The sequence below is a fragment of the Rissa tridactyla genome, chromosome 1 (genome assembly GCF_028500815.1).
Source record: "Rissa tridactyla isolate bRisTri1 chromosome 1, bRisTri1.patW.cur.20221130, whole genome shotgun sequence".
NCBI lineage: Eukaryota > Metazoa > Chordata > Aves > Charadriiformes > Laridae > Rissa > Rissa tridactyla.
In genome coordinates this window covers 70719250-70744919 of record NC_071466.1, presented here as the reverse complement: position 1 = coordinate 70744919, position 25670 = coordinate 70719250, and the positions used below count along the sequence as shown (strand labels likewise).

The following is a 25670-nucleotide window of genomic DNA, read 5'->3' as shown; positions in this document are numbered from 1 at the left end:
ATTATCAAGTCAAACTTCCAAAACACAGCCCAAGTGTATTATCCACATGCCGAGTCTGAGAACATCAACACAGAGTAAGTGAAGTACTACTCTAAACCCTGTGCAGCACATATGACATACAGGGTAATTTACTTTATTCCTGCTCATGTCTTTACTTAATCCTACAAGACTGATTACATTCCACAGATTTATTTTTTTTTTTAATTTCCCAAAACCAATCCCTGAGTAAATACCAACTTACCAGGATTCTTTTACGATCCTTTTCTGATAAAAACTTCACCGGAGGGTATTTCTGGGTGAAACTACAGAACATTTCAAAATAAAGAAGAAAAACCGTAAGTTTCAGCGTTGCTTCTTCTTTCACATATCTGTCTTTGAAATATGAAAAACTGCTCTGACAACCTCCCGTTCTTCAAGTTCTGCTATGGATATGTTCGGTCCTTTTTTCTAAAGGATGTAGGCCCACATGAGAAAATGTCTATGCTTTGTAAAAGCACTGTAAGAAACATCAAAATTGATTTTCAAGAAGTGCGTTTAAATTTTCTGCTTAACTGATTTTCTAGAATGAATCACTTCTATCTTTTGAGAGCAGAACTGGCACGACATCACAAGAGAATAAAACAATAAATTGCAAGCAGTGACTTTTTTTAAAAAAAAAAAGTTTTTAAAAGCAATCTTCTTAAAAGTTCTGAAAAAGAAAGCAAGTTGTTTTGACTTACCGCATTGACTTTAAACATTTCTTCTCGAAGTTTCAATGTGAAGTTTATAATATAAAGTCTTAATTCTCCCTAAAGTTTCACAGTAATCAATGTAAAGTTTACCATCAGAATGTTGAAGAAACTCTTTTTAAGATCCTTCAGCAATTTCTGCCAGAGATCTTATTCAGCATGAAAGCTAATCCTAATTCTCTTCTCAGAAAAAGCTAGATTGCCATTGTTTTGATGGTCTTCAAGCTACTTTCACTTTAATTTTTTGCATCTTCTTCTTCACAGGAACTTAATCAAAACTAAACTATCCTAAAATAAAGTTATATGATGTACGACTCTTAAGTGGTCTCTCAAGCTTAAAGTTGATGCTCAGAACCTTAGATAATTTCATGGATAGGGAAATATACAGAATCATAGAATCATAGGGTTGGAAGGGACCTCTGGAGATCATCTAGTCCAACCCCCCTGCCACAGCAGGGTCACCTACAGCAGGTTGCATGGGAACGCGTCCAGGTGGGTTTTGAATGTCTCCACCAACAGAGACTCCACCACCTCTCTGGGCAGCCTCTTCCAGTGCTCTGCCACCCTCAAAGTAAAGAAGCTCCTCCTCGTGTTGAGATGGAACTTCCTATGCTCATGTTTGTGCCCATTACCTCTTGTCCTGTTGCCGGGCACCGCTGGAAAGAGACTGGCCCCATCCTCCCGACACCCACCCTTTGAGTATTTATAAGTGTTGATAAGGTCCCCCCTCAGCCATCTTTTTTCCAGACTGAAAAGACCCAAGTCCCTCAGCCTTTCTTCATAGGAGAGGTGTTCTAGTCCCCTCATCATGTTGGTAGCTCTCTGCTGCACCCTTTCCAGCAGTTCCCTCTCCTTCTTGAACCAGGGAGCCCAGAACAGAACTGGACACAGTACTCCAGATGTGGCCTCACCAAGGCAGAGTAGAGGGGGAGGATGACCTCCCTCAACCTGCTGGCCACACTCTTCTTGATGCACCCCAGGATGCCATTGGCCTTTTTGGCCACAAGGGCACATTGCTGGCTCATGGTCATGCTGTTGTCCACCAGGACTGCCAGGTCTCTTTCCACCAAGCTGCTCTCCAGCAGGTCAGCCCCCAACCTGTGCTGGTGCATGGGGTTATTCCTCCCCAGGCGCAGCACCCTACACTTGCCCTTACTGAATTTCATAAGGTTCCTCTTTCCCCAGCTCTCCAGCCTGTCCAGGTCTCTCCGTATGGCGGCACAGCCTTCTGGTGTGTCAGCCACCCCCGCCAGCCTTGCGTTATCAGCAAACTTGCTGAGGGTGCACTCTATCCCCTCATCCAGGTCATTGATGAATATATTGAAGAGGACTGGACCCAGTACTGACCCCTGGGGAACACCACTCGTCACTGACCTCCAACTAGACTCTGTGCCCCTAATCACTACCCTCTGAGCTCTGTCTTTCAACCAATTATTGATCCACCTTACTGTCCATTCATCAAGCCCACTTTTCCTAAGCTTCCCTATGAGGATGCTGTGGGATACTGTGTCGAACGCCTTGCTTAAGTCAAGGTAGACCACATCTACTGCCCTCCCCTCATCTATCCATCCAGTCATGCCATCATAGAAGGCTATCAGATTAGTCAAACATGACTTCCCCTTGGTGAATCCATGTTGAGTACTTCTTTCTTTTCCTCCACATGCCTTGAGATGACGCCCAGAACAAGCTGTTCCATCATCTTTCCAGGGATGGAGGTGAGGCTGACCGGCCTGTAGTTCCCCGGCTCCTCCTTCTTGCCTTTTTTGAAGACTGGAGTGACATTGGCTTTCCTCCAGTCCTCAGGCACCTCGCCTCTTCTCCAGGACTTTTCAAAGATGATGGAGAGCGGCCCAGCAATGACTTCTGCCAGCTCCCTCAGCACTCTCAGGTGCATCCCATCAGGGCCCATGGACTTGTGAATATCTAATTGATCCCTCATTTGATCCTCCTCAATCCAAGGGAAGTAGTCTTCTTTCCCCATTACTTCCCCCAATGCCTGGGACTCCTGAGGGTTGGTCCGAGCAGTAAAGACCAAAGCAAAGAAGGCATTCAGTAACTCCGCCTTCTCCGCATCCTCCACCACCATGGCTCCTGTTTCATTCAACAGTGGGCCCACAACTTCTCTGGTCTTCGTTTTGCTTCCAATATACTTGTAGAAGCCCTTCCTGTTGAGCTTGACATCCCTGGCCAGGTTTAATTCCAAGGCGGCCTTGGCTTTTCTTGTTTCATTTCTTTCTCCCCCCAGTGTCATGCATTCTGCATACAGCAAGAAACTTCTCCAAAGAAAGGTGTGAATTTTATTATTTATTTCAGTAATTAGCATTGTAGTCTTGGCAGTATTTTAATAGCCCAGGTTTTTCTTAACTAAATATCAGTGTGATACTGGACAGAAATCAAACGATGGCTACTCTTCTCCTCCAGAAAGTCCACATGCTAGAGAGGCAATTGGATGTAGTATGCAGGAGGTATATATGCCAAGACTTCACACTGAGATTACATTTTCATCTACTCACAAATAGACTCTGACTGAACTGACCCTACATCTTGTGAAGCACCTCCTTTGCTTCTAACCTGCAGTACTGGCTCAACAGGAATTCTTCAGAGGCAAAGCACAGATGATTCTGTACTTGTGTCAACTTTTCATCCCAGAGTGTAAACAATTTTCAGCTTTCTGGATAGGGGAAACATGGCAGTAGAATCTTCCAATATTACCCATACAGGAACACTGAAATAAGAAGGTACCTACACTTGCCTTGCATCACCACATGCGTCACTAATGGCAACCTGATTTCTTTGATTTAAGCTGAGAAGCAATGAGAAACAGCAGTGCATAAGTATAATGCAGATATGTAAAATGCAGCCTTCCCGTGAGACAAAGGCAAATCCACCAATAAAAAAGAAGCTTATGGAGTTTAAAAAAAAAAAGCAGCGAAGCACCAAATAACTTGATGCAAGGTAAAAATCAGTCTCCTCCACTTTTAAGACCACTATTTTAAGGTCACGTTAATCCAGCATGGAGTAATATTGCTGCCAAAGGGACCTCCCAACCATTTTTGCTCCTTCCATTACAGCAGTACTAGCTTAGAGGCAGTGGGCAGGAGTCTGGAATGTTTATTTTTTGGCAACAACATTGAATTTATCTTGACCTAATGCTTCCTTTGATGACTACACAGCAATGCTTTTGCTGTGCAAATTATTAATAAAAATTGTCTGACTTTAGCTTCAGTTAAACAATCTCTTGCCATGAGATTAGCATTAAGGAATTCTTCTCTTTCCTGCTTCCCAAAAGCATGACGATGGTTTGCTTTCAGGCTTTATCAGCTTATGAGGTAAAAAAAAAAAAAAAAAAAAAACATTTACACTAGAACATAAACTTTGCAAGCATGATCAGCCTTCAGGCATCTGACAGTGATTAGTTATTTACTGTCACTTTACATAGATATAAAATCCAAAAATTATTAATTGCAACAATCCACATGCAGTTAAACCAGCAGAAGTAAATGGCTACACTATTTGAAGAACTCAAAACAATAAGAACCCATATTTTCATATGGGCCATAAGAGATCATAAGCTCACATTTCGTGAAAGTATAATTCCCAGATCGGCTCATACAGAGGTAAAAGAAAATATTTTGATTCGTTCTCCTCATTGCTAGACATTTGAAACACGACTCATCAATACACTACAAACACTACTCAAAAACAAAAGAGCATTTAGATGGCTCTTGGGAGAAGTTTTAACTTCATGGTTTCACACAGCAACTCACTGCTCATTTGGAAAAATATAACAATTATTAAAAAAAAAAAGCACAAAACAGGATATCCTCCCACAAAGGTCCTCTGTGAATGGCAGGAGGAAATACCTGAATTGCCAACCACTGAAGCTGAAAATATGCTGGGCTATCAATAAAGATTAAATAACTCAATTGAACAGAGGTAGGACATCAAAAATTTCTTCTGAACATAAATCTTTATAATTTGACTGTTATAATTGGTACGGTAGTATCACAGGCAACTACTACAGGTGATGTAGTCTGCGAATTGTTTCATATTGACAATACATCACCTAGTTCAATTCATGAAGTTCACACTTACATTAAGAGATGAGCAATCAGATCAGTATTCTCACTGAAATAAACTGCATGTGGCAGGCCACTGAATCTTTCAAATCCATTGTAAAAAACAGAACTGACAAACTGTTTTGTTTTTTTTTTTAACAGCACAGGACTGGTAGGGGGAGGAGGGGTAACTGCTCATTGGCAAGACAAAACTCAAGAACACTGCTGGTGTTGAGCATACCACTGGCCAAGAGCAATAGGATTCTGCCTCCCCGTCCAGAGGAAGGGCACACAGCCACCAGTATGCCATGCATAACCATCCAGGCTTACTGGCACTGCCTGGGTAAGTCCAAACTTGGCCCTCTGTATTGCAGCATTCTCAGCTAGCTGCTTGCTGGGGACATCAAGAGTACCACCTGTGAAACAGCATCACTGTCAAAAGCAGCAGTGTCCTTGTTAGAGCTGACAATTCCCACCTCTATTCCAGACCTTATTTTGTGATGAAAAACACCTACCCAGGAGGATACTCAGGTGGGAGAACTCATCTGGCAGAAAGGCAACCAGGCTGGGGAGCCAGGGAGGTATTTGCAAAGAGAGACTGAAATGCCTGGTTTCCCCATCCAGCTTATTATCATCACTCAAGTGGTTCTGCTGGCATAAAAGGGAGGAAATGACATTGCAGGGTGGACACAAACAGACAGGGAGAAATGGATCAGGCTTGGGTAGTCTTTTTTTGTGGTTTTGGGTTTTTTTTTTTTTTTTAACAACTATGTCAATTTAAGGTGTTGTGGAACTACTGTACATGTTTAATATCTGCAGCCCATCAAAAAGCTTGTCTGCTTTTCCTCAATCACATCACGCAGCTTAATCCAAGATATCACGTTCCCTTACAAATTCTGAGAAAAGTGAGTCAGTCGGGCTCATCTAATGCACATGCACAGGCTAAGATTCACAAGCAAATCACTATGCTTTAGCTAAACCATTGTAACTGATCACAAGTGTGAGAAATGTGAGGCAAAAGCTATTTTCAGTCTTCTGAAGTCAAAACCAATGTTTTGGGACACACCTAGGTTGGACTTCCTAAACCTTGGTAATCCGTTCACCAGCAAATTCCTCCACAGGATTTGAACTTTACAAAAATCCAGCACTCCTAGTTTACTTTACTGGGATTAATCAACCTAATACCTTATGCATTAATGTCTTCCAGCATTCAAGGCCTCATCCTCACTTAGATATGATAAAAATCCAAAGGTACTGGGGGTATACACAAAACGTTTATCTCAAACCTACAACTACAGAATTGACCTCTACAGAACAGAAACTGTGCTTTTTAACTGCTTCCCAAATTTAGCAAAAAAGACATACCTTTTTTCTAGATCTTTGATTTTCTCCCGTAGAGGTGCAACAGCCTAAAAGAAAGAAATCTTTAATCTTTGAAGGATAGAACAAAATTCATATCACAAAACATACATATAGGAAGTTACTTTAGAGCAAAAATCATGGCAAATAGCCTCCTATGAAGAGCTTCACTGAAGACACTCCAAGAAACCTGTATCTTAAAGCATTCTTTATGTAAAAAAAATCCTTTTTCACCAAAAATCAAATCACCTAGTACAGCATGAAATCCCTTAGCCTACCACTGAAAACAAAACACCTCAAGGCTAGGAGTACCATGGTCTTGTTGATAAGAACATCCAATGTTATGATTCCTATTTGGCAAATTGAAGTCACAAATGACTCATCTAAGGTTGTCAAAGGCAATCTATATTTAGCAACAGCATGATAGGACAGTCAGTAAAACCTCAGCTATTTAAATGGAGAGCAGATACACATACTTAAAAGAGTACAGACACGCAGAAACAGGGGCATTAGCTCCAGTGCAAAGGCTAGATTTCTCTCAGGACATGGTAGATGAATTCAAAGAAACTTAATGTTTAAAAATCTAAGATAAGTTTTATATCATGATTCAAAGTTGTATCTAGGCTTTTAACAAATATTAAAAGGAAATTTGTCAGAAAATACAGTTCACCTACCAAGACTTCTTTTTTCATTTTCACTGCTTTGAAAGAGAGAATCAATTAAGTCAGCATTAGTTTCACATTATCATGTGACTCAAATTTCTAAAAGTCCTGCCAAATTACAACAGCTCCCTGAACTTGTTTTTAGGTTTACTAAAACCTTGTCACAAATTTTACCATCTAGGGCCATACATAAGTTGAAAGCTATCAGAGGGTTATCATTTGAAATGGTACTATACAGCAATACACCACCAATCTTTATTAATTAGTTTTGTACAAATATTAGTGGTTAGAGCTAGACAATTCAGGAACTTCATGAACAGAAATAAGCTGCAAATTCATGTTAAGAATAAATACAGTATTGTCATTTATATTCATTATCCAGCTCTGTGAAGCAGCAAATAGTTCTTGAAACAGTTGTACGTTGAACTTTCTGATGGTTCAAGATACTGTATAATTAAAGCTTTAAAAACATGATAAAAAAAAAGGAGGAATGAAACAAGACAAACTAAGAACACAATCTTTCGAATTTAAGTGGGCTTCCACTGCATCCAGAGGAATGATTGCTATATAAACCTGTTGGAATACAAGACATTAGGCAGACCAGATCACACTAGTATGGTCACACACACCCCAACACAAGGGGCAGGTGGTATTGACCTCAAAGACTTTTGTATCTATTAAATTCTTTTGTTTTCTTGTTATTAGACTGGAAGTCTAAAAACAACTGCAGATAGACCTGTTGCACAGATTCTTAATGTTTCCCAACAAACTGAGGTTAAATGACAATTCAGAGGTATTGGTACAGAAGTTCAGAACCACTGGTGTGTTCCAATACCCACCTCTACTCCAGAAATTGCCAGGGCTTGTGCTTAAAGCATTGGTACCGCCCACCATCACAAACACCCCACCTTTGTTCATTAGTTAAGAACAAAGCAAAGCATTTTTTGGAGGGTTTGAATTTTCAAACAAACATATATACTGAAAATTTTGTAGGGGTGACAGAGGAAAGAATTTGTGCGTATCCTTCATTCAATAACAAAAAACAGTTCTCAGGAGGACTCTACCACAGTCTCTGTAGCAAATGAGACAGTAGAGCTATTACTTTCAAGAAAGGCTTACAGAAAAAAAATAAAAGATGAGTCATAAATCTATGTTAGAAACTCCGCTACAGTGTTGAAAAGTTCAAAAACTTATGTACAGACACAAATCCAATGCTTTGAATGGTTTTAGCGAAATGGAGAGTAATGAGATAGAACTAAATACACCCTTTCAATATAAAATAAGTGAAATGGAGTCCTCAAAACAAAACAAACAACAACTATTAGCAAACTAACCTCCTCTATTTTACTTTCCACCTTCTGATCCCCATTTTCTTGAAGAGACCTGTTGGCAAAAAGAAAAAACATAATCTATACCTAAGCATTAGTTGCTCCACTGCACCTGCATCATAATTTTCCTGTTAAAACAGTATCTTCAAAGCATCCCAAGTTATTATTATTTCAGAGATATATTCAGAGCAAATGAAAGTCAAATCCCCACCAAAATCAGACAGTCTTGTCACCACGTTTGGCAGAAACTGAACCAAGCCCACAGGAAAGAGTAATAACCGTAAAGATGACATTCTTTTTACAGAGAAAATTAACCTCATTGTACAAAAGAGTCTAATCACTGCATTAAGGTACAGTTAGGTCAGCAGAAATGTTTTTGAATGTAGCTTTACTATGCAAATGCCTAAGATGTTTTTTGAGAAACTCTGTTTACTGGATGCTACAGGTATGCTAATAAAACATTTTCCTTTAATGCCACAACTGTAACTGTAATGTCAATCAAAAAGAAAGAAGGGCAAATGTGTCTAGCTTTGAATTTGAACTTTTACAAAAACAAGGAAAAAAAACCCATATCCAAACTTGTCTTAAGAGACCATCTGATGGGCAATACTGACTTAGCACACAAATACTACTTATTTGAAATGAAGCCAAGCTTATATACTTAGGGAAGTCAAAGTAACTTGTGAAAACTTCTTACCATGTAAGAAGTTGTTGTCTTGCACAAATATGTGTGGTCTTATTTAGCATCTTACTGTGTAAAGTATCTCAAATTAGTCGTGTTCATTCTTTCAGTAAACTTCTACAAGTGTAGAATATGTATCTTTACATTTTTACCTCTTGCATCTAGTCTATGTGATTTTCCTTAAGTTTGCATAATTATTTTTTTTTTTTTCAATTAAACCTTCCAAAAGGGGAATTATTTATCTTACAGTAGTAAGTTTTTGCATAGTAGAGGATTCATGGTTATCCAACACAAAATGGAGTTCTTTCAAATAAAACAGAGATCCTTTACTCAGGACCTGAAGTCATTACACCTAGGGAAACAGAAGATCCTTTGTTAAGCAGATATACATACGCTACACTGTTAAAAGTCAGAGCAATGATTCCCTTCATATCCCTCTGTAAAACTCTTTTACTAAAAAGCCAGTTCAGTCTATTACTGAGGCAAAAATCTTATTGACGAGATTCGTTTTGTTGTATCAGTTAAGAGTGAAGTAAATTCTTGGACCAAGACACACAGACCCTCAACCATCTTTTCAAAACAAATTGTAATTTATTGTAATAGTGGCAAATAAAAACCCTCCAGTTAGCATAGTATGAATTTACTAAAAGGAAGCAATATTATGTAAATCTTGAGAATTTTTCAAATGTTTTGCCAAATAACAGAAATCTACGAAAAGCTATACAAATAATCTGTGGAATACTTAGCCTTTCCTCTCTGCTAAATGAGCGAGGAAAATCTGGGAAACCTCTCAGAATATAAAAAGGCTCCCTCAAAAATAATTCCTACTATTGTTTATTCACAAATCCTGGAACTTGAGGACTTGCGCTCTGCAGTTTAGGTTTTAATGAGCTCTTCCTCCTAACAAATACAATCTTATTGGCTGAGGACCAACATCTGACCTTCAGAAATAAAAAATTTCATCCTTGATACCTCTATAATGGACACCTCAAATAAGTCAGATATAGCTCATGGTAGCATTTGTAAGCACAGCTTATCAGGGAGTGAACGCATTAGATCCCATGCCCACCTGCCCTCCTCAAACCCCTCTTTAAGGTTCTTGTCCTTCCTTTGGAAATGCTCAGCTGCTCATGTAACAGCTGCTAAGCTGCCATAGTTTGCTGGTCACAATAACACGGTAATCTAAATGATATCTCCATCTGTGAGCCACAGCAGCTGTTTGCCTAACAGCTGAACACATTGTAGTAAGGGTGGGAAACTCCCAACAGAAGTAAAGTGCATAGCCTGGGACAGGAACAGACCCCTGGGTAAGCTGCCCATGCTGACTCAGAGCCCACAGAAAATTAATTAATTTTCTTACTTTGCCTCAAACTTTACTCTGTGCTTCTAAGCATGGCAACAGGGTACCCAAACCCTTTACTGGCAAAACAACACAGTGAAACATTTTGTCCTTTGTTGTAGGGAACAGACTGTCCCCATATTCTCTTCACCTTATTTTTCAGTTGTGTCTTCCTGGTGAATTTTCCCAGAGGACAAAGACTCACATGCAAGCAGAAATGCAGTGAAAATCTGCATGTTTTGCATGCATATGTTATGCTTTCCTATTTCTAAGGGCAAAAAATCTGGGGGACAGCAGGGGATTTTTTTTGCGTTTCAGCAGTCAAACCACCAGATTCTCTCCCAATTAGCTGTGGAGGAGGAAAACCCCTCAAAAAATTCTAGGTACAGAAACATAATTACGGCAAGCAGTGGAGGATCTGCTGCTCTTCAATGTTTAAGCCTGTATTGCCACTGAGATATGGTCAGATCTGTGCTGAGGAAAAGCAGAATCCAAGCCTAAGTGCCCAGCTATGTCAACAGACGTGCCTGAAACCATCTCCAAAATCAGAAGATGAATTTGTGTAAAGAAAGGCAGATGCTGAAGTGAAAGTAAGATCCTAGGTGAGATTTGCAGCAGAGGTATAGTCCTTTTCAAGACTGAACACCTTGTATTTAAAAAGAGGTATCAAGTGCTTAGCAACTATCCAAACAGCAGTGTGAGCTGCTGTTCTATTTTCTCCCTACTTGAAACAGTGATGCGTGTTGATGGGAAAGGCAAGTTAATTTTATTTCAGATAAGGATATTCAATACAAAAAATATATACATTACCTCATATTGACAAAGTTTCCCCATACAGCTGGAAAACAAGAAAAAGAGAACATTACAGTGTCATACAACAGTACATGAAGTAATTTTTTCCTATTATCATTGGAAGGAATTTAAAATGATGTTACGTATGTTAATCACATGTTATCTAAATAAGCTACATACCCCAAGTGACTAGAACACCGTTTAAGAGTATGGGAGGAATTCTGATGAAACTACATGAGACTATAAAAAAGTAGGAAAAATACAGTAATTCAATAAAAAAAGGACTAGACTTGGATTCCAGTGCACATCTGGAATTATCTGACCAGTAAATCAGCAGATATATTTATCTGATCGTTACCCTCACACTATATCACATAAACAAAATGTACAAAAATTCTCTGGACTATAATCTGACACCATACACGGATTAAACAAACCAGAGCTCTGAACTTGTTTATTAGGGATATTGAAAAAAATGGGAAGAGCAAGAAAGGAGACCTGTAGACCTGAATAACATGAACGGGAAACTGAGCCTGACAAGAGTAAAAAGGCTGGCTACTACATGCGATATCTACACCAGTCCAAAGAGATGCCACAACAGTCCTGCATTAAAGGTAGCAAGTGCTCGTGTGCATGTGGATTCTCTCTCTAATTATGTATATATTGTGATGCAGACACGAAGTGTACCTAAGCAACCTAACCAAGTGCCTTGCTAAGCAAGCAAAGGTCATTTATTATGCTCTTTGTATGGAAAAGTTTTAAAGACAAACCACAGTGTAAAATAGCACAGCAAACATGTATCAGTTGTTTCTATGTTCACAAAAAGACTCATCTGCCCATTTTATACTGAAAAAAAAAATCTTCTGAAACTGTTCTGGGTTTAAGTGATTACACAAAGACTATTGGAACACTGATTTTCCTTTTAACTTTCAACTAGGACACAGAACATAGTTTAAAGTGAAAAAATGAGAAGCCGTAAACCAGGCTACACTAGAGCTGACAACTTCAGATTGTCAAGACAAGGTTAACACAGAACAGTTACGTAAGGGACTCCGCAGCAATAAGCAACACAGGAAATATAACCAGCATATCACCAGAAAAACATTCTGCAATTGCTCTTTAAGAGACAAGGCTGAACCTAAGCATCCAAATTACACTGGGTCTTAAGGAGGAGTAGCGCCTATATGCAGTATTAACATACATATAGAAAGCTTCTGAAGTGTCCTCAGTTTTTGTAAGCTGGGCTTCAAGTCTCAAGTAGCAGCTGATGAAGTATTTTGCTAGATTCAAGCTTTGCACATATATTTTCATCATTATTTCTTATTGATTTCAAGCAGACAATGAGGTGTTACAGAAACAACAAAAAATGCTGCTACAGTCACAGACAGGCACCTTCAAGGCAAGAGAAGAAAAGAAATATACCCAGGAAAGAAGAGCAGGGAGGACATGGGTGAGGATGCAGTAATGCAGCCTGTGTTCCACCCTTTAGGGTATGTGAAAGCTACTGAACTTTTTTTAACTACTGAGTGCTGCTGAGTAATTCAAAGAGTAACTCAAATGAACCCAGGACTATCAAACAAACTGTAAGAGGGCACTGCGATATCTGTGGTGGTATCATAAAACCTCTGTCGCCTTCTGGGGAAAAGATAAGGAAGCTTTATATTAGAAGAGATGACCCATAAAATCCAACTGAATTTAAAAAAACACCGTGGATTTTATGTTAATTAGATAAAATAAGTTATCTGGCAGAAAAAGGGATACAGTGTTGAGGACTAAATTAAATTCAAGTTATTTACCCTCTGTCTAGGATTTTAGAATTATTTATGATAACATTAACAGAAAAACAACTTTTTCTTTTTTCAGTGAATGGTGACCATCTGGCAACTACAGGTACAGAATTCTCAAGTTATACATTACTCAGCTATACTTGCAATCAGTTATTTTTCTGGGCTACAGAAACTCATACAAATAATATAACATATTGTTCAGGCAGTGGCAGGAAACATCTGGGCTTAGTTGGTGAAGCAGGAATTGAAAAAAAATGAGTTGCCAGCTGCACCACAAATACCACCCTGCCAGTTTTGTCACAAAGACAGCACAGCTACACTGCCTACAAGAAACTGGCTTCCTAAACAAAACGTGTTGTGTGTGCTCAGTGTCCACATCAGGGAAAGGGAGCTCAGAAAGGCATTCGTGTACTTCCAGAAACACTACACTTGATATCCGAGTTCTGTAGGAGTACATGACTTTCCATTAAACTTCTAGGAAGCATATTTTTGTACCATTGCAAAAAAGAATGAAACTACAAAATAAACCACATAGGAAATACCATATGGAGGGATTTGAAGAACTCTGAAGTCTCTCTCACATGCAGAGCGGTGCCACAGAAACTCACTTGAACATACTGCCCTCACAAAGGCTTCTGAACACACAAATCTAACGAAAATCTCTTCGGGTACCACATGTTCACATCCAGCTTATGTCAAGGTTGAAGGGATAAGAGGTAAGGTTTTTCACTACAGTAGAATTAGAGGTTTTCTTGGTTTTTTTTCCTCAATGCGTATCACAATTGTTTATATAGCAGGCTTACACAGCTGCAGTATGACTACAGCTTACAGAGGATTTCCTTGACTTCTCACTTCCTTGCCTAAAGGTTATGCCAAGCCAGTTTGACATTCAGGCAAGAACGATGGAAACATATTAAGGCAAGTGGGCCCAAATCCACCAGCAGAATGATGAAATATTAGAAGCCTAAATCCAAGACAAAAACCCTCACAGACACCATAAAACCCCTTGACAGGCCCACCAACTTCAGTCACCAAAAGCTGCAGATGTGGATGGTTAAAAAAAGCTTCCGTACCAGCAAGGTCATGAATCAGGCACTACATGTAAACCCAGTTTTCAAAAGCATCAGACTCCTAATGGATCCAATTTGAGCAAACACTAACATAATTGAGCACCTCACACTAAAAGCCAGTCTTAAAAAAATAAAATTAAAAAGTCTTCCAACTCTAAAGCCAAATCTTTTAAGCCAAGAGGTACTCATTCAGCACAATAGTCCTATGCCAATTCCCAAACCTTAGAGATTTCATACCCTCACCCCCCACAGCCACACACAGTACATACTCTATGAAGCTTCCTATTCATCCATCTAGAGAGCATTCATGGACAGAAAGTCTTCCTGCCGTCTAGTGAAACTCTGTGAAAGGAAGAATTCATGATAAATTGGACTAGACAGACAGAAGTATGACTTGTAACCAAACAACTAAGACGCTCACCTACAAAAGAGAAGAAATAGAGGTTCTGCTTATTTGCTCAAAAAGTATTCGTAAATCTCATCCAATGACTGGTTATACTAAGTTGCCATTAGGGAAGAGATCAGAATGTCTGAATTGTTCTGAGACACATGAAAGCCTGGCTTAATGGCCTGTAGGAGAAAGATATAGTCCTATTTTGACTCTATCTGTTCTGGGATGTTTCCTCTGCTCTGTGTCCCTTCCATAAAATGATGAGAACAGTCATTTTTATTGTAGCAGGTTTTTTGCAAGGATTAATTGCAAGTACCAGGAAGATTAAAAATACATCAGAGGCATTAATCACTCCTACAGACATTACACTTTTAAAGTGACAGCTTCCAGAGAAGAAGAATGACATTCTTGGATGAAGCAATAGAGCTGTACTATTAGAAAAGTGGAGATTTGTTTCTTAAAGCCTTAATCATAGTATCGTTATTAAAGGGGTATTTACATTTTGCCAACTAAACATTAATCACTCATGGTTTTCAGAAAACCCCAGTCCTCTTTTTTGTTTGGTTTGTTGTTTGTCTCACGCCCCCCCCCCCCAGCCTCTGAGAGATAAAGATATAACTATTTGGCAAGCACAGCCTTATGGTAAAATGGTTGCAAGACTTCTCAAAACTACATTAAACAAAAGCCACTCAGTCATAGACAAGTAAAGAATGTTTTCCTGAATGTCTACTGAATACACTTATACTCCTGGAAATTAAAAGGTTTGTTTAGTTTTTCTAGAGAAGACCCTTTCTGAAATTGTGCCAGATGCAGAGCAGTACAATAACTGGGCTACTTTCAGCAAGGGAATATTCCAAGAGCTATCCTTTGAATATAAGCCAACCCTGCCGGCATGAAGTGAAAAAAACCAAAACAAAACACAAAAATCCCAAACCCAAACACAAAATCTGTTAAGTCACACTCAAAAAAGTGCAACAGAAATCCCAAGCAATTTGCTGTTGAGCATCCACTATTAAATGGACACTTCCCTATCTATCATCATCAGACTTTCAGCTCTGACCAGCTGCGCTTCATAGCAGGCAACAGTTACTCTTCTAGATCCTCAGAATATGGGAACAAGATATATGCTTTCACCTGAATGTCCTCTGAGCCTGTCATGTGCAATAATGCTTATTGTATAGGTTTCTATAACACACAGATAACTACTCTGAGAACCACGCATGCCTTAATTAACTCATCCACAATAGGCTGGGGAACCAGAAAAATAACTTTATCACAGTCCAAAGGTGGGAAACAGAATCACTAAGGAAGCCTGTGCCTTTACCACAGGATGATCCCTCCTCTCTGGATCTCTTTAAATGACATTAAAATCAAGTCATAGACTATCACAAGGCACTGACCATAATAAACACTCATAATCTGAAATTATTAGTGACAATATTAGTTTTATCATCACATACATTTTAAAACAAGTGTTTTAAAAAGTGAGACCATGATGCCCACAGAGATCCAACTGTACCAAAATCGGACACAATCTCTCTTAAAACCATTGTCTTCCCCGATGGCTTTGTTGTTGGCATTTTCAAGGCACGCAGTTAAAGAAACTTTTACAAAAACTTTTGTCTAAATAGGTTTAGCTAAAAACAGAGAAATTTTCCCTTGTACCACCCTCTGTACAACCTCCACTCCTCAGAATAAAGAGAGCACAAAATGATGTTCGTTTCAAACGGATCTCACTATCAACAGAAACAGCATGCAGGAACAATACGAATTAATATACACTCGTAACCTGACTTTCCAGAGCAAAATCGTAAGTTCTGAATGTCCACAGTGAATTGGTTCAGACAAGCTTTCTATTTCAGAGAGATGCAATGTCATTCAAAAGAGGCTTTTTTCCTTAAATCTGATTCTCCATAGTCACTCAGCAGCTTCTGTGTCCTTATAGAAATAAGCTTTTTGTCCCCAAAGGAAAACTTGACAAAAAGGAAAAGTAGGCAAAGGGAGCTCATAAAATGCTTATTATTACAGATGCATTAAAGCCTTGATTTAATTCTTTTGCAGGTCTCAATTAGATATCTAATAATGGAAAGAAAACTATTATTCTCTTTGGGAAACTTATTTCCCACACATCCTTGTCACTAAATTGGAAAGATATAGGTTTGATGGATGGAGTACTCAATGGATAAGGAATTGGCTGGCTGGCCACATCCAAAGACTTGCAGTCAATGGCTCAATGTCCAAAGGGGCATCAGTAACAAGTGGTGCCCCTCAGGGGTCTGTATGGTATTCCATACTGATGACACAGACAGCAGGACTGAGCAACCCTCAGCAAGTTTGCAGATGACACTGAGCTGAGTAGTGCCACTGAGGGAAGGGATGCCATCCAGAAGGACCCTGACGGGCTAAAGGAGTGAGCAAATAAGAACCTCACGAAGTTCAACAAGGCCAAGTGCAAGGTCCCACACCTGGGTCGCGGCAATCACCAGTATCAATACAGGCTGGGTTACAAATGGACTGAGAGCGGCCCTGCAGAGAAGGACTTGAGGGTACTGGTGGAGGAAAAATTAGACATGAGCTGGCAATGTGCGCTTGCAGCCCAGAACACCAACCATATCCTGGGCTGCATCAAAAGAAGCATGGACAACAGGTCGAGGAAGGTGATTCTCCTGTCTACTCCATTCTCACAAGACCCCACCTGGAGTACTGCATCCAGCTCTGGGGTCCCCAGTACAAGACAGACATGGATCTGTTGGAGCGGGTCCAGAGGAGGGTCACAAAAATAAGCAGAGGGCTGGAGCACCTCTCCTGTGAAGACAGACTGAGAAAGCTGGGGTTGTTCAGCCTGGAGAAGGGAAGGCTCCAGGCAGACCTTATAGCAGCCTTCCAGTACTTAAAGGGAGCTTATAATAACAACGAAGAGAAACTTTTTACCAGGACCTGTAGTGATAGGACAAGCAGCAACGGTGTTAAACTGAAAGAGAGTAGGTTTAAATGAGATACAAGGAAGCAATTGGCACCTTCCTGGGTGAAGTTTATGATTATGCCTTTGGGGAATGTACAACAACTTGAATATTAAAAAAAAATAAATAAAATCTACTCCTCTGGTATGTCTATACAGATTTCTGTACAGCAAGCAGTTCTTCCTGTTACATTTCCTGAACTGATGCCTTGTTCGAAAGTAAAGTTTCTGCCCCAAACCAAAAACAGCACATAGGAACTGTAGCTTTTCCCACATGGGAAGTACCCTAGACATCAGGATACAGGGTTTTCTGAAGCAGAAGATGCTCTCTCTTCAACTTGGATAACACCACCGCCCTCTGTCAATCCCTCAGCTAGTCACCACCTAGCAAAAAAAAGGCAACATAGTCACTAGGACAACATTTTTGTACCTTCTCTTAAGAACAAATACTGAAGCTTTAGCAAACTGATACACTGCTACAGCTGTGAATATAACATTATGCAAGTATTCTTTCTTTACAAGAGTTAATGGAGCTTCACACTGGATGGTAAGCTAACCATGAACACTTATTCTAATATTTCAGTTAGCATCATCACTTTATGACTGAATTCTGTTCTTTGTTTCCCAGATGGCAAATTCTTCCTAATTCTTCTGTTAAGTCTTTTTTCCAGCTCTCCGTTCAGTGTTTCTACTCCTTTCTATCTCATACCTTTAGCATATCATTCTTTATCACTACTCATCCATTTTTGTCTATCCTTTGTATTTTTCCACAAGTAAGGTAACGCACTCCAATTGTTAGTTACAAACAGAAAAAAAAAATCCAATTTTTCCAACAAAAAAAAGCAGAATGCATATAACTCATCACAGTTATGAAGTTCCGAACAGGATCTTTGATTTTCATCATGACATATATTTAAATGTGCCTGGACATCATAAAGCCTTCTACCTTTGAATTTACTGGCTTGAAACAATAAAGTGGTTTGCAAATATGTTGACTGCCTACAAAAGGTCTGAATTCCCAAGGGATACAACAGGAGGTCTTTGACCTATACCTAACTGGAGTACTACATAATAATTACATTCTGAATCGGGTGAAAATTATTTCGGCAACGTGAAAGCTAAGCAATCTAAATTGCTAACATCCCAGTGTCCCCTTTTCACTTACAAATAGAGAAAGAACTTAAAACCCTAAGTGTCTTTACCTAAACAGCAGCAGATGATGGAAAAAAAACAACTATGAAGTGACATCTATCTCCAGATAAATCTGATCTACACAATTCAAATGCACAAAATCTGTGGAGAAAAGCATTTTCTCCCTTTGCTTTAAAGCAACACGGCAGGCCAAAGAAACCAACAACAACCTTCTGAGCCAACAGACCTGTATGCGCTGCTGTTATGGCTATATATCTCCCTATTTCAAGTGAAGGAAAGAGAAAGCAGCAGAACTATTATCTCAACTACTGGAATACATTATATACAGTTTTACACAAAGCATGCTTTCCCCAATCTAGATGGCAGCTCCGATTTTTCAAATGCCTTTTAAAACAAACAAACCAAAAAAGGGGTGTGTGTGTGTGTTAATCTTTAATTTAGCCCTTGACCTTCCCTTTGTTTCCCAGACATGGTTAGCAGGCTCAAGAAACTCAAAGAGGCAGAGAATATTCCACTCTCCCAAAATAACGATGACACACCAGCATGCATGTCAAACCCCAGAAAGTGAGCGGGCACTCAAGGTAACATGACTCTAATTAGGGTGGCAACTAAACAAGGGGTCATGACTCTTTATTTTCAGCATTTTATTTTACGTTTGTTGACTGCTAAGACTGTTTTCAGCGGAATCATGCCATGCTCCAATGGTCAGCACTGTAACTGAACACACACTCACTTTTCCCAGTTACCTTTTACAAACCCCTTCAGGTAACTTGGTGCAGTAACCCCACCCTCTCCCTCCCTTCCACAAACAAGAAGTTGAAAACTATTAGTTTCAACTAAACTGGACTTTGGTCAGCCAACCTTACAGAAAAGAAACAAGCAATGTAAATAACATGGAAACATTTCCCCTTTGCAAAAACACAAAGGGGAAAGAAGATGAAAGCTCTTAAGAGTGTTTTTTGTTGAGTAGAATGATGGCAGCATCTTCTCCTGCACATGTCACAGAAAAGACAAATACTAAGTGGAGATAAAATATTAAAGACAGATACTAAAGGCAAATATTAAAAGGAGATAAGCTGAGACCTGTAGGAGTAAATTTCTCCAGGATGCCAAAAAATTGGTTTAAAACATCATGGCTAGCAAAGCAGAGTTGGAGTCCATCTATTCCTGACAAACTCAAACGAAGCGTGAAGAAATTTTCATAAGCTACACGGCTACGGCTAGTTGGAAGCCTGACGAGCAGGGAACTGGAAGCTGCTGAAGACAGTAAACTTATTTGCATAAACCCACAGATGAAAGGCAGCTCTGCAGGACATGAAGCCAGCAAGCAAATGTTTTTGGTTTGTTTTTTTTGGTGAAGAATCCATGGCATGCTGACACAAAAAGCAGGCGAGCCTGATGTCACATCAGACCACTTCTAACTCTTCCATGCCCAGTCAATCCTGCTGTCTAGTTGTAAAACAGCTATGGAAGGAATACTTCGGTATTCCCCACAGCAGTGCTGAATAACTAGCCTGAAGCAACAGGACAAGACCAAATTCGCAGCTACTTTTCTATTATGAAAAGTGAAAGTAAAAGCTTATCAGAACACCACATCAAGTAGCATGTAACCGTTGTTTTGAACACGTGCAACCTGCAAGGGGCTGGCAAGACTTAAACCAAAAAGCTTACTCACACTTTAATATTCGGAGAAGACCACACTATATTCTTCCTAGCTGATGGAAATCTGACAAAAACAAATGGCTAACCTTGTAAAACAAAGGATAACAACCTAAAATAACACTGCTGGGAGAAGTTAAGCCACCACACTGCAGGATGTACTTCCCTCACATTATTTTGACATTTTGTTTCTAATTTGTTTCAGTAGCTGTCGCAGTATTTTATCTTACAAAGGTAACAAGGTCTTAAGCTTCGATGTCATGACAGCACCCTACTATTCCTTCCTTTTTTCCCTTGGAAAAGGAACAAGGCTACTGACATACTTCCCAAGAACTATTTCATCTACAAATGAGCACAGAGAACTGTTCTACTTTACCAGAAATAGAGCTCTTAACTTTATTTTCATAAAGAACATGCAACTCCCTTGTTATACCAAGACATCGGTATGTTATTCACAGTAGCACCAAGATTAAACCAAACCATGCAGATTGACGAGCTCTGATCTTTAAATCCTGGGTACAAAATTTTACAGAGAATTTACAACAACTTAAATAAGATCCTGATTCTATAAAGTCAGCCTCACTGAAGCATGTCAGTATGTCCATATAAAGCTGAATAATCATTTAAAACTTCAAAGGGAATTAGTTTAAGGTGCCTATGTTTTGACACACCAATCCACAAACAGGTGGGCTTTTTCAAAACAAAACTCTTATCCAATGTCACCACAATATGAGTAACTTATATGCAGGCTATTTTTTTAACCATATCTATTCAACTGGTTGCTGGTTTATGACCTGTCTACATTTCTCACTACAGACCAAAAAAATGAATTAAATCCACTTCACTTGTGTTCATAATCACCTTGTGTTCTTAAGCTGTAGTTTCACAACAGCTTCAAGATGATGCAAGTGCAACCCATGACTGAAAGGATTTGTTTCAGTCCACCTCCACATGCCTCCCTCTCCTTTGGTTGGCACTAGCACTCCTGCAGTATCTTGCTGGGGTTTAAATCAGAGAAAAGCTGTAGCAGAAGGCTTTGTCCCTTTAAAAAGGCAATGAAAATTCAACCTTTGGGCAAGGCTTCCCATTATATGTAGTACAGTATAGCCATGCAATATTCACAGAAGACGACAGCACTGCAACTGAGTCAACTAAGCTAATTCTGAAAAATACTAAAATACAAAAGCGAGTAGCATTCTTTCAGATCACTGAGCGATTTTGACAGCTCACTCACTACCTGCGCTATCTCCAGATCCATCACTTGGGTGATTGGGAACAAAAATCATCCCTTTCACCTAGGGCCTACAGATAAGGTAAATATAACTGTTAGTTAAACTGCATTCACTTCAGTTTTGCCAGGGAACAGTCTATTAAGTTACAACACCTTTTAACTGCCTGCTGCATAGAAATGCTCCTTTGGGGTTCTATTTTTATATACACAAACTATGCCTACCACACTGTTTCAAGTGAATTTTTTTTGAATTAATAGAAATCAGATTTACAGAAATGAGACATCAGACATTAATTCAAACCAAGATGTAAAGTAAGGATTCTTTCTCACTCTAAGTACCACTAGGGAAACCAGTCAAGACCACAAAAAGAGTTGTAGGTATCTTTAATGTGAGCCTGACTGGGCACCTCATGTCACGGTGGCACTTTAACTAATGTCAACAAGACTCCTTAGGTGAGACATTAATTGTGGATCTGCAAAGTGTGTAATAGCAATGCTGCCAACAGCTCTGCCAGCTGCCCATTTCATCACTGCATGGCCTCCTCAGTTGGGCCGAAACAGCTGTCTGAATACCCACACTGCTAAATGGTTATAAGTCAAAAAAGGTGATCTTAGTCCAGACCACCTCCTGGTGCACAGCACAGAAATTTAAATCCTTGTATGTGATGGATGCTGGTGGGAAATGGGAGATGTGGAGCAGGGATACCTAAGCCAGCTTAGCCATGCAACACCTTGCACTGTGAAACTACTAAGAGAGCCACTCAATGACCCTTGAGAGTGAGACCTCTAATAAGCTCTTCCTCTATTTTGCAAACTCTCATGGAGAAGTTCTGCAGGCACATTTGTAACAAATTTGCATTCAAAGGCAGAAGCTTTTTATGAAATAAGGCACTTTCCTAAAAGATACTCCCTAAACGTTCTCTTGGTGTTTCACACACAAACTGATAAAATGGCACTATCAAAAAAAATCCAATCTCCTAGTTCATAAAAAAAATAATGCATTTGCCAAGTATTTCATTCCCTGTAACGTAATGTGCTTCAAATCTGACTCCCCATGTACTAACACCGAATGGATATTCATGACAAGGAGGTGCACAGCCTGAAAACACTTAGTCATTTGGAGAGCACTTGAGAAACAAGGAACATGAGAAGTGCCAGCACATACACCTACACCAGCAGCTCAGTTTTCTCAGATTCTATGCTATTTTAGTTGGGCATTATCTGACTGCAAGCAGAGTACAGTGATGATTCAGTAATATTGCAAGGAGTGCACTTTTAGGATAGGGGGATGGGATCATAATCACTTCCATAGAAAAGAAAACAAAAAATAGCCTCTCCAGAATCTATTAGACTACTGGCATCTGCTAGCACATCATACTATATTGAAAAGACACCAGAGCCATAACTAACGATTGCACTACTTTTGACCACTAGTCACAAGACTGAGAAGGGCAGTAACCTGACATGTTAGACTTCCAAAAACCATACTCCCATCTGACACCAACCTTTGTAAGCTACTTTTTGCCACGCTGGTGTGCAGTACCTCTCCTCCTCCATTTTTTCTGAATCCCAAAGGACGACCAGAAACACGCGGTGAGAAGACTTCTATGACTTACAGCTTAGTAAAAATCACGTGGCAGTTTTTCCCTACCTTAAGGCTAACTTTGAGACACAAATATAGACAGCAAACACCACCTACGGTCCATAGAATCTAATCAATAGCCAGGTCCCACTGACCATGTCAATTGCCACTCAATTCCAGTATTTTCACAGCAGCCTATTAACTTTGTTTTCAAAATTAAGTACCAACCATTTTTGGCAAAACATCAAACCCTTTCAAAATGAGAACAAACACTAAGCTGTGCCTGCTTTAGTATGCATGGAGCCTGAAGTCACTTGGACAAATAAACTGTCCTAAGAGTCAGAACTGGCATGTAATTTCAATGATAACAGCACTATCTAAATAGCAAAGTCCTGCAAACACAGTAACATATGGCAGTCAAGGAAATTCCCACATTATGTTTCTGGGGTAGGAAACACCACCCCTTCTGCCAAATTACTTGAGTTGTACCTCTCCATCCTCCGAAAGGAAAGGGAGGATCCTAAATCTGATGCACACACCTATCCCCAAAGCTATCTCACCTATATGTGTTCCGAAGCATCATGAGAATCACTTGTCCCTCGCTTAGCTGACGAGGCTTCAAAGATCCTCCTTCCTCATTATGTGCCTTCTACATAAGATTTACCTAAGTCTAAAACCAGAACAGGCTAACGTTAAATAAACTTTATATGAAAAATGCAACAGAAAAATCTGGACAAGAAAGGGAAGAGAGCTGACAGGACAGCGTTATAAATCCGAGACTCCCTTTGACTCACACCTAATAACTGAAGTCATAAACATCCCTGCCAGCAGCTATTCTAAGACCTTCCCAATACCTTTCTGCCTCTCTTCAGGCTCTTAAGACTCCAGCTACGTGCTGAGATAATAAATAAACAAGCAAACATTTATCGAGCCCCCAAAAGGAGGTTTTTACAAAAACCAGACCCCAGGCCTGCCCTGGAAAACTTCCCCACAGGCTCACCTCAGGCAGCTCCAGGCGGACAAAGAGGGGACCTGAGGAGCGGCTGCGGGAACACCGACTCCTTCAGCCACGTCTGGCTCCCGCCGCTCCCCCTCGGCCTCCACTGCCCGCCCCACCTCACCTCACCCTACGCCCGGGGCTCGGCCCGAAGCCCGGCCGCCCGCCGGCCAGCCCCCGGCAGCCCCTTCCCGCGGGGCACCGAAAGGAAGCGCGGCCGCCTGTCCCCCAGAGCGCGAAGGGGCAAGGAGAAAGGGAGGGTTCCTCACCGCCCATCCCTCCCAGCGGGGCAGGGGGGAAAACGCCCGCCCGGCACCACCGGCACAGCGCGGCCCGGCGGCCCCGCAGGCACCCTCCGTCACGGCCTAGCCGGCTGCCCGCCGGACTTGGGAAAGTTTCAGCGAGGCGGGGGAAAGACAGGACCCTTCGGCCCCACCGCTCAGAGGTGACGAGGGCCGCCCGGAGCCCCCTTCCCCGCCGGGGCCGGCGCAGCCGCGCTGCCGCGCCTCGCAACCGGGCAGCGCGGGAGGAACCGACCCCCACCTTCATCCCGCCGCTCCGGCGGCGGAGGGCATGGGGGGCCGGAGGCTACCCGAGCCAGCGGGCAATGAACGGCCGGACCAGACCCGTCCCCACACCCCTTCTCACTCACAGGCGACATAGGCGAGGAAGGCGAGCCCCATGAGCAGCTTCATCCTCCTCCGGTTGATGGCGGTCAACAGGCGCAGCAGCGGCCCCTTGCTCACCATGCCCAGCGGCAGCCGCACACGCAGCGCCGGGCACCCGCCTGCCTGCACGGCCAGCCACGCCACCACCCACCGCACGGCTCGGCTCTGTTCCCCCCGCCCGGGAACTACCCGCGCAGGCGCAGCGGCGGGAGCCCGCCCTCCCCTTCCCCCGCGGTGGATGCGGACGGCGGCCAGAGCGCGGGCGGCGCATGCGCGGGGCCGTCACCGCCGTCAGCGCCTCATGGAGCTGGTGGGGCCTCGTCCGTGTGTGTGTGTCCTTCGTGAGACGCGGCGAGCTCTTGGCCAGAGGGTGCCTGGGGGGTGGCCGCCTCCCACAGAACGTTCCCTGAGGGAAAGGGAGGGCGGCCGCGGCCTCTCCGTGCCCCTGGCATGGTCTTAGGTCTTCAGCCACGGCGGTCGCAGTTACCCACCGCCTCCCGCTGTGGTGGCCCGTGGGTGGTAGCCTGCTGGGTGGACAGACAGACAGACATGGGCGCACACACAGGCAGAACATGTGTCATGCTGTCTTCTTCAGCGCCTGGCATTTTGAAGGCACCATTTGCTTCATCCCAAATGCGCTTTGCATAACTGCACACATCTCTTTTCACGGAGTCGTGGAATCATAGAATCGCCTAGGCTAGAAGGGACCTTTCATATCATCTAGTCCAACCATCAACCTAACACTGACAGAAACCGTCACTAAACCACATCAAAATTTCGGGATTCCTTTTTTTTTTTTCCCCTTGAAGTAACAGTTTATGAATTTGCCTCTGTTTAGGATAACGAGATTGCAGCTACTTTCAAATGGTTTGCATTTCTTCTGCAGGTTCCATCCAAAGTCCTTGTGGGCTGTTGCGAACAGTCGGCACCTTCCTCACGTGTCAAAACGTGTTCTCCGGCCAGTCAAATACACTCAATACAAAGAGAAATCTCCCGCCACAACCCAACCTTCCCCCTCAGTTGTGTGGCTGTCACACAGTTTCTAGGGGACGCTCTTCCTCACATTCATCTCACATAGAAGACCGCAAGAACTTGAATTAAATGACTAGTTTCGATCATTTAATTTCATGTAGAAATGAGCTGTTTACACTGAAGAAACTATGACTTCAGTCAAATAAAGATCCACAGAGACAACAAGAGTTAACCCCTCCTTCTTAGGAGGAGTA

General features: G+C 41.4%; 1 protein-coding gene across 6 annotated transcripts in view; it reads right to left on the bottom strand.

Moving 5' to 3' along the window:
- UXS1 (UDP-glucuronate decarboxylase 1) overlaps positions 1-24657 on the bottom strand; it is a 65459-nt gene extending 40802 nt beyond the window's left edge. The window contains exons 1-6 of one of the 6 annotated variants that reach the window (XM_054204463.1): positions 24429-24550; positions 14075-14147; positions 10967-10994; positions 8142-8190; positions 6152-6195; positions 242-302 (exon numbers count right to left, since the gene is read on the bottom strand). In XM_054204463.1, the coding sequence (XP_054060438.1) occupies positions 242-302; positions 6152-6195; positions 8142-8190; positions 10967-10971 (159 nt within the window). In that variant the 5' untranslated portion in view covers positions 10972-10994; positions 14075-14147; positions 24429-24550. Of the gene's footprint in view, positions 1-241; positions 303-6151; positions 6196-8141; positions 8191-9064; positions 9161-10966; positions 10995-14074; positions 14148-24428 lie in introns of those variants that run through there. The other 5 variants (XM_054204444.1, XM_054204470.1, XM_054204455.1 and 2 more) reach the window with 5 other exon arrangements.
- Between the last annotated feature and the right edge of the window lie 1013 nt (positions 24658-25670).